Source organism: Scyliorhinus torazame, chromosome 7, assembly GCF_047496885.1.
Source record: "Scyliorhinus torazame isolate Kashiwa2021f chromosome 7, sScyTor2.1, whole genome shotgun sequence".
NCBI classification, from domain to species: Eukaryota; Metazoa; Chordata; class Chondrichthyes; order Carcharhiniformes; family Scyliorhinidae; genus Scyliorhinus; species Scyliorhinus torazame.
Genome location: NC_092713.1, coordinates 289889376 through 289906250, shown reverse-complemented (window position 1 = coordinate 289906250; position 16875 = coordinate 289889376). Strand labels below are relative to the sequence as shown.

The 16875-nt window shown below is 42.2% G+C and overlaps 1 protein-coding gene across 3 annotated transcripts in view; it reads left to right on the top strand.

Annotated features, from left to right (window-relative positions):
* hmgxb3 (HMG box domain containing 3) overlaps positions 1-16875 on the top strand; it is a 105392-nt gene that overhangs the window by 54638 nt on the left and 33879 nt on the right. For all 3 annotated transcript variants that reach the window (XM_072512591.1, XM_072512588.1, XM_072512589.1), the window contains 5 exons: positions 763-1139; positions 4118-4245; positions 5921-6022; positions 14311-14429; positions 15414-15485. In XM_072512591.1, the coding sequence (XP_072368692.1) occupies positions 763-1139; positions 4118-4245; positions 5921-6022; positions 14311-14429; positions 15414-15485 (798 nt within the window). The remainder of the gene's footprint in view (positions 1-762; positions 1140-4117; positions 4246-5920; positions 6023-14310; positions 14430-15413; positions 15486-16875) is intronic.

The window sequence follows — 16875 nt, the reverse complement described above, 5'->3', positions numbered from 1 at the left end:
GTTTTATTTTTTTTCACACCAAAACTGTTTGTACACAGTGATTATTTCAAATTCTGGAATTTGTAACTAGCAACTGAAACTTGTCCAGTTTTCAAAATCCACACTTGAACGCTTTGTGAAATGATTTATATTGATCACTCATGGCAGTGAAAAGTTATATAAGATTGAACTACATCAATGTACTGCGTTCAAAACATTCTCTTTGTTTAAAGGATTTGGGAACTTCTGAACTCTGCGTGCCTTTAAAAGGGAAATTCATACTCTTCGAACTGATTGCTCTCAAATTTAAAGAGAAGCCTGATCAGTTTTAATATCCTTTAGTGTTTCAGTGCCAGGGCGAAGAACAGCTTGAATATTAATTTCTCTATTTAAAGAAAACAGCCAGTAACTTTTATATGCCAAGATATCCTGATGCCTCAAAATTTCCATTGTAGTTAAATGTGAGATATGTTTTACTAGGTTAAAGCTAATAAATGTGGTTACAATGACGGGACTGTTTCAGAAAATTGCAACAGCTAGCTCTATTTTCAAATTCCATACTTTGTTAATATTTTACCTGATGTTCATATGGGAATTAGAAACTGAGCTCATGTTTTGGCTTATCACATATTCCATTCTAAAGGATTGAACAGAATTCTATATTCTCTATTGCTAAATTTCTTAGAAAATTGTTGGTCAAGGAGAAGCAAGCCTCAGTATATATTGAGTACAAATAGATTTTGCTCGGCAAGCTCTCAAAGTTTATTTTCTCTGAATGGACAGGAAACAGCAGATATGTCTATCAGCACAAAGGACTCCGCTCAATCCAGTTTGGAAAGTTCGCAGGCAGTAACTCAGCTTCTCAGTGTAGCTTCAGAAGACCAAAGGGAAGAGGAACAGCAACCAATGCAAACTAATTGGCAGCAAACTATACATGTTGAGCCCAACAGGCCAACTACAGCAGTGTCCACAGTGCAGATGGAGGAACAGGTCCTTCCAGTACATCTTTGCAATACAGCATTGACCGATGAGCATACGGTGGAAGCACAGTCTGAACGTGTCGTGAAGGAGCCAGAGGTTCTAAACCACCAAACATCAGGAGCCAAGAACAACACAAGCAGTGGCTCCCATGGAGTTAACAGTACAAGACCAGGATCAAGGTCAGTTTGATTGTCGAATAAATATAATACTTTTCTGAACTTTATAACCAACAGTGATGGAAAATTACATCAAAATAAGATCGACACACGGGGGAATTTTCAGCTGGCATTCGCTGCGGGCGAAATGGCAACGCCAGTGGAAAATCCTGAAGAGACCATGGAAACAAGATACTCGGTGGCGATATCTTTTTTTTTAAAAATAGAGTACCCAATTCATTTTTTCCAATTAAGGGGCAATTTAGTGTGCCAATCCACCTACCCTGCACATCTTTGGGTTGTAGGGGCGAAACCCATGCAAACACCGGGTGAGTGTGCAAACTCCACACAGTCAGTGACCCAGAGCCGGAATCGAACCTGGGACCTCAACGCCATGAGGCAGCAATGCTAACCACTGCGCCACCGTGCTGCCCGTCGGTGGCGATATCTTGTTTAAGATTTTCCCTGCCTCTAACTGGTGGTACAACTGGGTGGGAATCCCATTTAAATACATTTAAGTCTATGTAAAGGACCCCCCTCCCCCCCAGCCATATGTTCCACCTCATCGACGTGATGTCAGGTCAGCAAGGTTTATAGCCGCTATTGAAAAATGGGAAGCTGTCGAGTGGAACCTACCAGGGACACAAAGGTAAGTATCAGCCCGGGGGAATAGAGACATGCCTAGGCAGTGCCAACTTGGCAGTGCCAAGGCAGGCCCCCTGGGAAGCCTCATTGTGGGGGTCGCCTAATGTTGGGGGGAGGGGTTGCCCTGATGCTTGGTGGGAGGGCGAGCTGTTCCACATGGTTGACTCTTAAATGTTGTGGAACTGGAGTCTCATGTAAGCCAGACCAGGTAAGGAGAACAGATTTCTTTCGCTAAAGGCCATTAGTGAACCAGATGGGTTTTTATAACAATCGACAGTGATTTCATGGTCGTCATTAGAATTTTAATTTCAGCTTTTATTTTTAACTAATTCAAATTTCACCAACTGCCATGGCGGGAGTCGAACCAGCTCCCCAGAGCATTACCCTGGGTCTCTGAATTATTAGTCCAATGACAATACCAGTACGCCACTGCCTCCCCAGTATCCATCTATAATCAACCCTCTGGTTATTGCCCCTTCAAATTTTAATCCACTTTTCATGCGTGAACCTAGACAGTGAGTTTTGGCAAGGCAGTCAACTGCAGAAAAAACACCCCAGGAGAGCACCGTCCCCTGCAATTTGCTGAACACTTGCATACTTGTCAACACGAGTACCTGAGCAAAGAATAGGAAAGAGAATGTGTGGATGCTCCTGTCCCCCAGCCCCGTGTTTCTCGGTGGCGCGCTGTTCACTTGGCAAGATTCTCTCTTCCCGCCTCTTGTCAATGGAATTTCCCATTGAAACGCTGCTGGGAAATCCGCAGACAGGGATGTGCTGCCAATAGGCAAAGAGAATCCCAACGACCGGAGAATTTCAGCCAATACTTTCACGATCCCAAAACATAGACAGCATCCTTAAAATGCTTGATCAACCCATTCTGTTTTTATCCTCATAATTTTGAATTATGTTTCAAACCAGACATTTTGCTGTTTTTCTTTTAAAAAGAAATTAATGCAGCACTAAAATCTTTTGGTCAGCCGATTGTATGTAAGAGTCTTTAAAACCATTCTCAACTACTCTAATCTTGCACTCTGTAAAAGGGATTTACAATTCTCTTATATAATTGAGGTATTAAGTTTGTTGTGCTTACTTTGTCGAAAACAGTTTTACACAATGAGTGGTTAGGATGTAATGCATGGCCAAATTGGGTGTGGAAAGAGATTCAATAGCAGCATTCAAAATGCAATTGGATAATTACATGGAGGAAAAGATTGCAGGGATATGGGCAAAGAGCTAGACAGTGGAACTGGCTGGATTACTGATTCAAGACGCTGAATGTCCTCCTGTCCTCAATGAAATTCGTTAATTATTACTCCAAAATATCTTTCGGAGTTGCATTGTAAAAGCAATGTAGAAACACAAAGTGAAGTAACTGAAAACTCAACCCCAATGGCACAAGATACTCTGACCTCTTTTGGTCACTTTTGTGCAGCGAATAGGGCAATTTTTCTCTTCCCCTGCCCACCTCTACAGACCTGCAGATTTGAAATTTATTTTACCAATCCACGTCACAGGCTACGCTGCACCTATTGCAGTTTTCTTTAATTACACGTGTTCTCCCCACCCCCTCCAAACCACAGTAACAATAAAATTAAGAGCCTAAGCCATAGAGTGAAGATGCCAAGGATCATCATCAATGTCCGCTCTAATTTTATTTTGCTGTGCGTAGTTCGATTAAATCTTTGTGTGGCTGCGTGCATGCGATAGCTTAAAGGGATGAGTTGCTGCATAGCATTGAAGAAACATTGACTATCATACCCTTCCCCTCCATGCTCTACTTGCAATACTGCTATGAAATCTGTGGAACTGTTGGCTAGTACGGATTAATTTATTCTTTGTTTTTTTTAATGCATTAGTATAAGTTCCTTTCTGCGTTATTTAAACAGTGGTCAACCTTTTTCAAAAATAGTTCAATGACCGCAAAACGATGACACGCTAGAATTCCTGCAAATGTTAACCAGTACACAAGAAAATGCACACGCGAGCGATTGAATATAGTGGGTAGCAACAGTGCCAGGGTCCCAGGTTCGATTCCCACTTGGGTCATTGTCTGTACGGAATCTGCACGTTCTCCCTGTGTCCGTGTGGGTTTCCTCCAGGTGCTCCGGTTTCCTCCCACAAGTCCCAAAAGACGTGCTGTCAGGTGAAATGGATATTGTGAATTCTCCCTCTGTGGACCCGGAACAGGCGCCGGAATGTGGCGACTAGGGGCATTTCACAGTAACTTCATTGCAGTGTTAATGTAAGCCTACTTGTGACAATAAAGATTACAATTATTTGTTAATTAGTCTTAATATCTGACGAGAAGCGTGAAAGAGAATGTATTTTACCAAGCACCTGCTTTCTATCTCCTGCAGTATTTCGAGACAAAGTTTACCAGTACGACAAAGAAGCAGAGCGAGAGGACGAACCAGATCCAGCTTAATGACCGGTTCTGCTCGCTCACGACCACGTGTGATCCTGCCAGCAACCCCATCGAGCACAAGTTAGTGTGGTGATGCAAAAATTATTATCAAATGAAATTTGATAGGGCATGTGCCTAAAGCTTGGATCAAAGAGTTGGGTTCTAAGGAGTAAAGAGGCAGAAAGATTTAGGGAGTTAGTTCCAGAGCTCAGGGTCATGGCAGCTGAAGAGACAGCTGTCATTCGTGGAGTGATTAAAATTGGGGATGCTTAGGGGACTAGAATTGAAGGAACATGGATATCTCTGGGGTGAGGGTTGGAATGTTCTAGGGGTGGAGAAGGTTGTAGAAATAGGAAGGGACAAGAACTTTAAATTTGAGATATTGCTTAACTGGAAGCCGGCGTGTGAAGTGAATGGGACATGTTGTGAGTAAGAACATGGGCAGTAGAGTTTCAGATCACCTCGTATTTGTGCAAGGTGGAAGCTGAGAGACCAGCCAAGTGTGAAATGGAATAGTCAGGTCTAGAGACAACAAGACATTGATTTCAGCAGCAGGTGAGCTGAGGCAGAGACAGTCAGGGAATGTTATGGAGGTGGAAGCATGGAGGTTTTGGTGATGACACGAATGTTGGTTGGCAACCCGTCCTGAAATCAAAAATGTTAAAGTTGCCAACAGTCTATTTCAGCCTCCGATAGGTACCAGGAAGTATGGTTCCAGGCTCTGGAATGGAGTTTGTAGCAGAGACTGAAGACAATGGCTTTAGCATTCCTAACATTTAGTTGGAGGAAATTTTGCTCATTGAGAACTGGATGTCAGAGAAGCAGTTATAGAATTTTCACGTCGTGAAGAGGTCAATTAAGGTGGTGGTGGTGAGGTAGAGATGGGGCCATCACTCCATGTTGGAGCCTGATGCTGCTTTTTCAGCTGGTTTTGTCGAGGTATAGCGTATAGTTGAGATAAATTTTTTGGCTACAGCTAGATCTTTGAAGGACATCAGAGCTAATAAAGCTATGGCGCTCAAAGTGCTTTTGTGAGTCACATTTTAAATTCACAACCAAAATAATTTATTTTCATGGTAATATAATCACATTGTCTTCTTGGGAACTCTTCCTATTAAAATGTATGCACGGTGTCAAAGTATCCTTCTTTCTTGCAAAAAGGATATTTGTTACAGGGGCTGGTTTAGCACAGTGGGCTAAACAGCTGGTTTGTAATGCAGAACAAGGCCATGAGCGCGGGTTCAATTCCCGTACCGGCCTCCCCGAACAGGCGCTGCAATGTGGCGACTAGGGGTTTCCCACTGTAACTTCATTGAAGCCTACTTGTGACAATAAGCGATTATTATTATTATTATTATTATTATTATTATTATTATTACTCTTCTAAACTCTAGTAGATACAAATCCAATCTCTCCAATAAGACAACCCATCCATTTATCAGTCTGTTAACCTTCTCTGAACTGCTTCTAACACATTTGCATTTCTCCTTAAAAAAGGAGACCAATATTGTACACCATAATCCAGATGTGGTCTGACCAATGCCCTGTACAGCTGAAGCATGGCCCAATATACTTCTGGGCTCAAGAAAAACAACCCAGTTTCTCGAGGATCTCCCCATAACTGAAGTTCCTTTGTTCTGGTACATCTCCTCTGAACCCTCTCCAGGGTCTTGACATTATTCTGAAATTATAATACTCAATCAACACACTAGAGAGGGCTTGTTGAAAATATTCTAATATATTTTGCTTTGTATAGCTCCACAGTCAGGGGTCACCTATATTCAAGTGGTCACAATGCCCATCAATCAAGCAGATCCAACAGATTCTTCTGCGTCTTCAGCAAACAACAAAGCCACAGGTATGGAACTACTTGAACAATTGTTGTGAAATATTTAACATTTTATTTTCCAGTAACCTGCTAATATAAAAACGTTCAGGATCAAAAATCTAGTCTAAGATACCATGAGCTGATTTTACCACGAAGACACAAAACATGTGCCGCCTTAACTTTGTGTCAGAAAATCACCTCTAATGGTAAATTGATTGAAGTTCAGACTTTTGCAGGGTCTTTATGGAGAGTAATTTCCTGTCCGATTGGAGCTCGCCACCTATGATGAGAGTTTCCACTTTTATTTTCAGTATTATTAATTTTTTTAATCGGATTGGAGATGGGTTTCAGTCCCAAGGTATCTATCACTGAGGCTGATGGTTGCCCTGTGGGAATGATTTGGTGCCAAAGCCTGTCATTTCACCACAAGGAAGTGAAATGTTCCAGGACCAGAGACCATGAGGAAGAGGATAGAGGTCCTCTACCTGGAAGCTCCTCGTCATGCAGCAGGGGCACCTCTCTGATCAGCATAACCTCCCTCTGCCTCCATTCTGCCTCCTCTCTTACCTCCTGCTCCTCCTCTGTCACCTTTCAAAGCCTCACTGTCCTCAAGGTTCACATCTGTCTGGAGGGCTGTAGCCACCTGGGTTGGCCACTTCCCGACTTAAAATGGAGACCCGCAAAGGCTGAAGGGAAATTCAGCCAACACAGGCAAAGACTAGCAAATACAGAAATCATGTGTATTGAAACCTGTAAGGAACCAGACAGCACTGAAACCAGCAGGCATCAGCATAGTAATGCAGCAGCCATCTACATAGTAATGTGCGATTCCCAGGCACAATGGCAACAGTTAAGGTAAATAAAACCAAGCCAGACTCCTCGGCGCCAGCAGGACCCAAGTCAAAGGAAGGCCAACGAATATTTAGGGACTGCCTAGCGATCAGGGAACCGCTCCAGCATTGGAGAAATCGATCCAAGTGATCAGAAAGTAGTCCAATCACTTGGAACCAGGTACGGGGTCTGCCCCGAAAGGCGGAAAGCCCCTGGGGACTATAAAGTAAAGCCCCCCAAGTTCAAATTGTCCTTCTTTGGCAGGGTCACTCAGCAACTTGAACCAACCCTTGACAGTGACTTGCCTCGCTGCCGCCAACCAAGTAAGTCTCAAGTCAACGCTCGCTATGAGATAGGCGCTCCTAGCTACCAGTCCATACCAGCTTTTGAATCCTGCAGACTCAGGACCTGAACGAAAGGCCATTTGTTCCCCTGACCTGGTGGGCCAGTCTGAAGCTAAGTATAGGCCTTTTAGTGCTCGGAATAGCCTAGAAAGTAGAGTTTATGCATGAGTAGTGATTTACTGTGTATAATAAATGTGTTTTGATTTGAATCTTACTAATTGGTGTGTTGAGTTATTGATCATTACTTGAACTTGACCCTCGTGGCGGTATCATAAAGATATCTGGCGACTCTAGAGCAAAGGTTATAAAACAGAGCCAATTGAACCAACCAAAAGTTAGCAACAGGGCCATATCATAAAGAGTGCAGCAGACCATCACAATGGCGGAGATCCTTCCCGGAAAGTATTACAGGGCACCATTTGACCAGTACAGCTGGCAGACCCAGTGCCATCTGAGCCTGGGGTGATGCCCCATCAGTTATGAATCTGGGGTGAGATCTCCCCTTCCCGCCAATCTCGGTACAAATATCTGTGATCATCTGCCCAGAGAGTTACAATCTCCTTTGGCGCTGGTTCTCAAGTTATGTCCAGGATTCTATGCCTCTGGCTGCGGATCCTGTACTCATGGTAGTGTATCCATCAACCTTGTGCCTCTCATCCCATCTCCCCTGGTCTCCTGATGCCCTTCCAGTGCAGGCTTGGTTATTTCATTTTCTGAGGGAGCATCATCCATTTCCAGCTGCAACCTCCCTGATGCTCGGATGGAATACGAACAACCTTGTCCACTTTTATGATGCCAGGAGGATGATGACCTCCTGAGCTGAAAATGCTGATTTGGCTGCTACAACTTTCAAATGGTTAAGCCCTTTAACCTCTGAAAAGCATGAACACTACTTTTTAAACCCCCCGCCCCTACTTCAACTGGCCAGTTTAGAATGCAGACAGGTTCAGAGGCCCATGCCTCCTTCACCCTCACGAATATTGCTGAAGCTGAAAACGGAGTCGGATATCCAGCCCATGATGTCAGCATTTTTATTTGCCCCATGCCAGCCTCAATTCCAGTCCAAATCAAGCTGCGAAAATCTGTCCCCATGTGTCTCAAGGTTGAGTGCTAAAAAAAATGTTATGCGTTACATTGCCTGCTTTGTTCTCCTTGTATTTGGGTGAATCTTGAACTTGTTCCATTAATTATTTTGAAGATTATTATTACATTGTTGGTTCGCAAAATGGGGTAAGCTAAGACACCAGCACATTGTGTTATAAAGTGTGACACGTGTCATGCTCAGTACAAGCATGAGGATGTTGGATATTACAGATGTAAGATCATACATTGTGCAGGTGGTCACTTTTCCTATTCAGGTGGCTACAACTTAACATGTGACTTGTGGGCATTCAGACTATGGACAGTATTTGATTCTGTGACCAATATTTAGTTAAACATGGAGCTGAATAAAGGTACTTCACAGCCACCTGTGAAGTTTAAACATCTTATTGTTTAAGGATAAACAAGCATTTGAGGAACGTGCGATCTCTGGACTGTTGATCTTTGAGTGCCGTATAAACAAAGAAGAACATTTGACCTCCGGCTGGGGCAGAGATCAGAGTGAATGACTTGTCAACTGCCATTGTACTGTGGTGGACTAGACCCCAGAGGTGTTATCCAGGCAGTCCTGTGACTGAAACTAATTTACAGAGACTGCAGTTTAAAATATCCTGAGCTCAGCAAAACTGGGAGCGAAACAGAGCTGAACCATCATAACTGAAAGTCTTTTCATGCAATCAGAGTACTGCACTTGTTCCAACTTCCAAGTCCACCTGAGAACCAATCTCTTTGCTTTCATGAGAAAACTTTGTTTCCAAAAGAGATTCACCCCAACTGAAGTATCAACTCAACTAAGACATCAGACCTGCAAAGACATAGAGACTGAATTATGAATTCCATTTTTATTGTTGCCGCTTCATCTGTGTTCCATCTTTGTGTGAGTGAGATGAGTGATTGAAACTTGTTCCAAACATCCAGGGCAAGTGTGTGATAATATCCTTTATTTTTAAAATCACCAAAATGCCTGTTAGGAAAGAGTTCCCTCGTACTTAAGTTGGAATTGGCATTTTAATTGTTTAATAGACTGCACCAAATATAATGGGGATACAGATGGCACTGTGGCATTATTTGAGAAGTGATTGCTTGAACACAAACGTGGAGTCAAAAAAGTCTAAATCTCTTTTCTAGTTCTTATTATGGAGTTACCATCGGAGCTTAACAACGGTAGCAGAGAATAGATAGTGCTTGTAAGTAAAAAGGATTGCAAACTAAGAATTCTTCGGACAAAAGGCTGTATTCTGAATTCTAACCTTGAAGAGTGATTTAGAGTAACTTGGAAAATGGCTTTAATCCAAGTGTAGAATGCTGGTGTGTGACTACACACTGTTGCTTTCTGAGCATCAACCCGATGACCAATGTAAGAATGAAGTTACCATGTAGACATGGGTTACATCCTTGCCCAAGGAAAAAACAGATATGACCTTGGTTGGCCCTTTCATTACCATACAAAAGCAAAATAAGATGCAAGGTATTTTCGGAATTGGAGCTGGAGCAATCGGACTTAGATGAAGGTTTGGATATATTATAATTTTCATGGATAAGATTTACTGAAAGGATGGCTTACTAAGAGCTTATGAGGCTTGGTCAGATGTTGGCAATTTAGAAAGTCGGAGTCAATTAGTGCTGGTGTTGAAGTTATTGGACTGTGCTAAAGTTACAAATATGGATTGGCTTTTGTTTTGATGGGAGTTAAATTTTCAGAAAGACATACCATGCTGGAACAAATGTTCTAAAAAGGTTCCTGGGCAAACATTCCTTCCAGCAGTATTCATGACGCACATGGGCTGATCGGTAGTAAGACAGATTGTGGAAGACACAATGTTAACGGGGTGGTGAGGCAGTCTAGAAACAGGCCGCAAATTCAATATGAAAGAAGGTGCATAACTAAAAATAACGAGGACAGAATGACTTTAATAATTATGACAGGAGGAATGAATTTGTAAATTTCAGTAGAAAAATTAACCCCAGAAATGGCCAGTGTGTGGTCAGCTGTTGTCTTACGTGTGATTTAAAATTTCATTATACAATAAATTGTCCTAAGCGATACAATAGGGTGTTGAAACCAAACATGAGACAGAAGAAAGACTCTGAAGAGGAAGATATTAACCAAAGAGAAGGAATTAGCTTCGTAATAAGAAAGTTTCAGTCTGATGTTGAAGACACTGGTCACAAAGCCCTTCAATTGTGCTGTATTAGACAGCGGATGTACATCAACAGCATAATAATAATAAGCGCTTATTGTCACAAGTAGGCTTCAATGAAGTTACTGTGAAAAGCCCTTAGTCGCCACATTCCGGCGCCTGTTCGGGGAGGCTGGTACGGGAAGTGTAATAGACTGGGTAAACCTGGACCCTGAGTGACGAAGATCGGAACAAGGCTAAGGAATTTGGAAGTCCCACGAGTTTCAGATTTGGGAATGATAATACCCTTAAATTGCTGCAAAGAGTAGTAATTCCTTGTAAAATCGCGAGAAGGAATCATTTTATTACTACGGATGTCGTATCCAGTGAAATACCTTTATTATTGAGCTGACCATCAGTGAAGAAAGCACATATGAAACTTGACATGGAAAACGATATGGTCATCATATTTGGATAAACAGTGGACTTAGAATTTACAGTCTGGGCACTATAGTATCCCGTTAATGAATCCTAATTTTTATTGTGAAAAAGTTAAGGAAGTACTGTTAAGCATCAGAGAACAGGAGTCTAGAAAACCAAAAGTAGATTGTGTAAAAGTTGCTTCGGCAATTTGCACACCCGTCCTCACAAAGATTAAAATTTTGCTCAGTGATGCGTGTATAAGAGATAAAGAATACACTAAACTTAGAGAACAGCTAAGCAATGATGTATGTAAGAAATATAGAAGAACACCATCACGACCCATAGTGGGTATGCCATTAACGAGAGATTTTAATGAAAGCTGTGGCTGGGGATTTTAAGGTGTGGGATAAAGAAAACATTTTTATTTTACACTTTGGAGACTTGGCAACTAAGTTTAGTCAGTCGACGATTATACATAGTAAAGAAAAGAAAACAATTGTGGAACAGGTAATGGACAAATGGATAGGGACTGGTCTGGGGACACCAGCAAAGCTCCTCACTGATAAAGGGGAATTTGCTAACGACTAATTTCAGGATATGTGCGAGAGCATGAACAGAATAGTTATGTATACAGCTGCAGAAAGCCCATTGAGTAACTGGGTGTGCGAGATAAATCATGCTGTGATAGATTAAATGTTTTATTATATTTTGGCAGATAGGCCAAATTTAAATGAACTTTGGCTTTAGCATGGATCGCCCATGCAAATAATTCACTGCAGATGGTAGGGGGCACAGTCCATATCGGTTTGTTTTTTGTGAGAAATCCCAAAATTCCTTCAGTCATGAATGATCAACCTCCAACTCAGGAGGAGACTATGATTATCTCTACCTTTTCTGAGCATTTGAATGCACTGGATGCGGGCAGGGGAGCATTCCTTAAAGCAGGAATTTCAAAGAATTCGGAGAGCTTTGAGGCACATTGTATGGCCATTGGAAATTATTTTCAGACGAGCATTCTCTCAACGAGATGGATTTAATGAGTGGAAAGTTCCAGGAAAGGTTAGAATCATAGAAACGGTACAGCACGGAAGGCGGTCATTCAGCCATCTTGTCCATGCCAGCCCGAGGACACCCAGGTAACCTTTCTAATCCCACCTCCTGAACCCGGTCCATAGCCCTGTAGCTTAGAGCACTTAAGGTGCAGATACAGGTACCTTTTAAAAGAGTTTAGAAGGCAGCACGGTGGCACAGTGGTTAGCACTGCTGCCTCACAGTGCTGAGGTCCCAGGTTCGATCCCGGCTCTGGGTCACTGTCCGTGTGAAGTTTGCACATTCTCCCCGTGTTTCACCCCCACAACCCAACGATGTGCAGGGTAGTGCTAAATTGTCCCTTAATTGGAAAAAATTAATTGGGTACTCTAAATTTATTTAAAAAAACTAGAGTTTAAGATCTCTGCCTCCACCACCAACTCGGCAACAAATTCCAGAGTCCCACTACTTCCTGCGTTAAAAATGTTTTTCTTCTTGGCTCCTCTACACCTTCAGCCACTTATCCTGAATCTATGTCTCCTAGTTCTAGAATTCTTCACCACCAAGGGAAACAATTTTAACCTGTCCACTCTCTTCCCCTCATTTTTGTACACCTCAATTAAGTCACCCCTCAGCCTTCTTTGTTCCAAGGAAAATAACCGCAACCTATCTAATCTCTCCTCATAGCCACACTTTTCTAGCCCTGGCAACATTCTTGTAAACTATCTCAGCACTCTCTCCAGAACAATAACATCCTTCCTGTGATGTGGTGACCAGAACTGCACACAACATTACAATTGTGGCCTCACCAGTGTTTTATACAATTCAACATTATATCCTTTTATATTCTATGCCAAAGAAGGAGAGTGTCCCACATGCTTTCTTAACAAGCATGTCTTCTTGAACTGCTGCCTTTAGAGACCTGTATACCTGTACTCTCATTTCATCTACCCCTTAGTATATTGCCATTTATTGTGTACTCCCTACAATAGTTTGACCTTCCTAAATGCATGACCTCACACTTCTGTGTTAAATTCCATCTGCCCCTTCATCGCTCACTCCACCAATTATCTATACCGTTTTGAAGATTATAACTATCCTCTACACTGTCCACCACTCGTCCAATCTTTGTGTCATCTGCAAATGTGCTACCCACATTCACGTCCAAATTGTTAACACAAACAGTAAGGGTCCCAACATCGAGCCCTGTGGAACACCACTTGAAACAACTTTCCAATTGCAAGGGCAGCCATCAACCATTACCTTTTGTTTCCTTGTACTAAGCCAACTTTTTATCCAGTTCGCCACATTGCCCTGTATCCCATGGGTTTTCACTTTCTTGGCCAATCTGCCATGTGGGACTTTATCAAACGCCTTGCTAAAATCCATGTACACTACATCCACTGCACTAACTTCAACCCTTCTTGCCACTTCCCCAAGGAAGCGAATCAAATTTGTGAGGCAAGATCTTCCTTTAACAAATCCATGTTGACTATCCCTGACTAGTCCATGCCTTTCTATGTGACAGTTAATCCTATCTCTCAGGATTGATTCTACTAATTTACCCACCACTGACATAAGACTAACTGGCCTACAATTGTTCGGCATTTCCTTCGATCCCTTTTTAAACAATGGTACCACGTTTACATTTCTCCAGTTCTCGGGTACCTCCCCTGAGTCTGGTGAGAATTGGAAAATCATCCTCCGAACATCTGCTGTCTTCTCCCTGCCCTTCTTTAGTACACTCGGAAACAATCCAAACTGAGGCAGCAGTGCTTTTTTAAAATATAAATTAGAGTACCCAATTCTTTTTTTTCCAATTAAGCGGCAATTTAGCATGACCAATTCACCTACTCTGCACATCTTGTGCAAACTCCACACGGACAGTGACCCGGAGACGGAATCGAACCTGGGACCTCTGCACCGTAAAGCAGCAGTGCTAACCACTGTGCCACCATGCTGCCCAATGAGGCAGCAATGCTAACCACTGTGCCACCCTTTGTTGAATAGACTATTAAATATAATGGGGATACAGGTGACACTGTGGTGTTGCTGGAGAAGTGATTGCGGAACACAAACTTGGAGTCAAAGAGTCTCGTGGCCTGTTTACTAGTTATTATAGAGTTACCATTAGAACTTAACAATGCCTGCTGCTGGAATTTATTTTAAGTCATGAAAAATCACTGGGGTAAGGAAATACTCTCATCTTGTATCTAACACCCTGATTATGGACTGGAAGGGACCACACCAATTCTGTCCATAACAGATACCATAGGATTAAGATGAAAATTTTAATTTAAACCACCAACTACCTCCTAGATGCCAGTTATTCAGAGAGCCTGGAGTTTGTTGTCTGTATATCCTCCCATCAGAAATGGTTGTATACTTGGGAACCATCAAAAGATAGCATTATAAAAATAGTCTCACTGACTCTAATCGGAAGATGCTAAAAACTGTTATTCCTTTTTAGCTCGAGATTCCTCTCCAAAGAGCTTGATGAATTCTCCTCCATCGGGTCTGAAACCTAGCACTTTAAAGCAACTGGGGCATTCTGTTTTACACACAAACTATGAAGATGGAGAAGAGCAGGCAAGTTCGCACATTTGTTAAAATGGGTGCTTTTAATTTTTGTGACTTGGATAAACATACGGTTAAAGGAAATTGACTAATTTTAATGGCAATTCCTGCATTTTTGCTCATTTTTAATTCAACTCAATTAAAACAACAGTTGGGGTGGAGAGGGGCAAGGATGTACCTCTTCGCTGATGCGATTCCAGTGAATGGCACTTTTACTTACCAGGAAACCTGTTTGGGAGGACAGCCTGCCTCAGAAAGGCAGAGTCTACTTTGGTTTCAAGCGTTCTCCAAGGCGGCCTTCAGGACGCGCGACAATGCAGAATCGCCGAGCAGAAACTTATAGCCAAGTTCCGCACACATGAATGCGGCCTCAACCAGGACCTGGGATTCATGTCGCATTCCATTCATCCCCCACCATCTGGCCTGCAAAACCCTACCAACTGTCCTGGCTTGACACAATTCACACCTTTTTAACCTGGGGTTACCCCATCTCTGGATCTGTAAAGATTTAATCACCTGCTAATGCTCGCATTCCAAGCATTGTCTGGCATCTTTGAATTTGTCTATATATATATGTTTCTGGAACATACCTCTTCATTCACCTGAGGAAGGAGCAGCAGTCCGAACGCTAGTGATATCAAAACAAACCTGTTGGACTTTAACCTGGTGTTGTAAGACTTCTTACTGTGCTCACCCCAGTCCAACGCCTGCATCTCCACATCTTGGTTTGAAATATTAGGGCAGAATGATGTCTTCAGTGTTGTAACACAGTTTTAACTGTCACCCATCAATAATTAGCCAGAGTCTATGAGGGGCCATAGATATCTCTGTTTTGTGTGCTGCTGTTATTTCTCCCTCCGTTCAGATTGACCCATCCAATCCTCTAATCTGGCCTGTTCTTTCCTGATGTTTCACCTTCTATTGTCGTCCACACCAAACTCTCACCCCACCTTTTCCAGTGATCGTGCTTTCTCAATTTCCACTTTGTCGCTCCAGATTTTAACTGCAGAAATCCGAAATCCTCTCCAGTCACCAAACCTGGTAGCAGAATTGCCAAAAGATTCTCTGGTAAGTTGTCTTTGTAAGGATTCTTTGTGGGTCAGAAGTATGGGTGCTTTTCCAGACTCCTGGCATTTCCCCTGTACTAACGTTATGCCAATGGCACTATCATCCTCGGGACCAATTTTCCCATTCCCACTCTGACCTGTGACATAATTCTTGCTGGCTTCAGAGAGCAGGCAGTGCTCCACTATTCTGGTAAGACGCTGTGTTAAAATGGTGTGGGCCTTGCACAACCGTTTGCAAGTGTTTCCTCCTGTCTTTGACAACACCAACGCAAGCTAAAAGCAAGATATTATCTCAATTCAGCACATGATTGAACATATTTCTTCAATTCAAAATGAACATTACTAAAATTAGTAACCAATCTAATTTTTATTGTTTCGTACCACACTTAATTAATGTTGTTTTGGAGCTTCCAACTATTTATAGACGCTTGTTTATTCCCACCTACTAGTTCATTGCTGACTTCAAAATAGAGTTTCAAGCTGTAACTTCTCCATGATTTAGTTATATTGGACGACTGCTGCTTCATGTCCTGCACTGATTTTAATGTTGTTTTGGAGCTTCCAACTATTTATAGGCGCTCGTTTATTCCCACCTACCAATTCTTTGCTGACTTCAAATTAGAGTTTCAAGCTGTAACTTCTTCTTGATTTAGTTATATTGGCAACTGCTGTTTTGTGTCCTGCACTGATTTCACGGAGGGTCAAGACCATTCTGTAGCTTATGTTTATACTGTTTGAGAGATAATCTAATTCCAAAGCTTTAACGTTATGTTTAATTTGATAGATTTTTGTTAGATAAGTATGAGTGAAGTTTTTTAATTGTTTGCTTTAAATCTATATAAAGACAATTAGTAAACTTCAAAAACATGGAATGAATGCTTCCCCCTCGAGGATATCAAGGAATTGGAATAAAGACAGGTGGTGTCAAGAAAAATGAAGATCAGCCTTGATCTGATTGAGCCTATTTTGTAATTTTAAGGAACTTTTGCTGTTCCTTAACATGAACTTTTTGTTTTGATCATTGGGTGGAGCTGTAAATCTCACCAAAAACTGGGATGGTTCTTTGTAGCAGCAATACGGGCACATTGCCTATGAAATAATGGTAAGGTAAAGTCATCATACTTCCCCTTTGAGGGGGAGAGCTGACTGGTGGTGATTTCACCTGAAGATCACCATACCTCAGGCGAGGGACAAGGTTGAGAAGGCAAGGCCTTCATGAATAACCTGAGCCGGTACAGGAATTGAACCTGCGCTGCTGGCCTTGCTCTGCATCACGTACCAGCTACCTAGCCAGGTGGGCTAAACCGGTCCCCCACCAAATAATTGACAATGAGAACAACGGACTTAAAATGTAAAACAGGAATTTCCTGCTGTAAGAGATTAAAGCCACC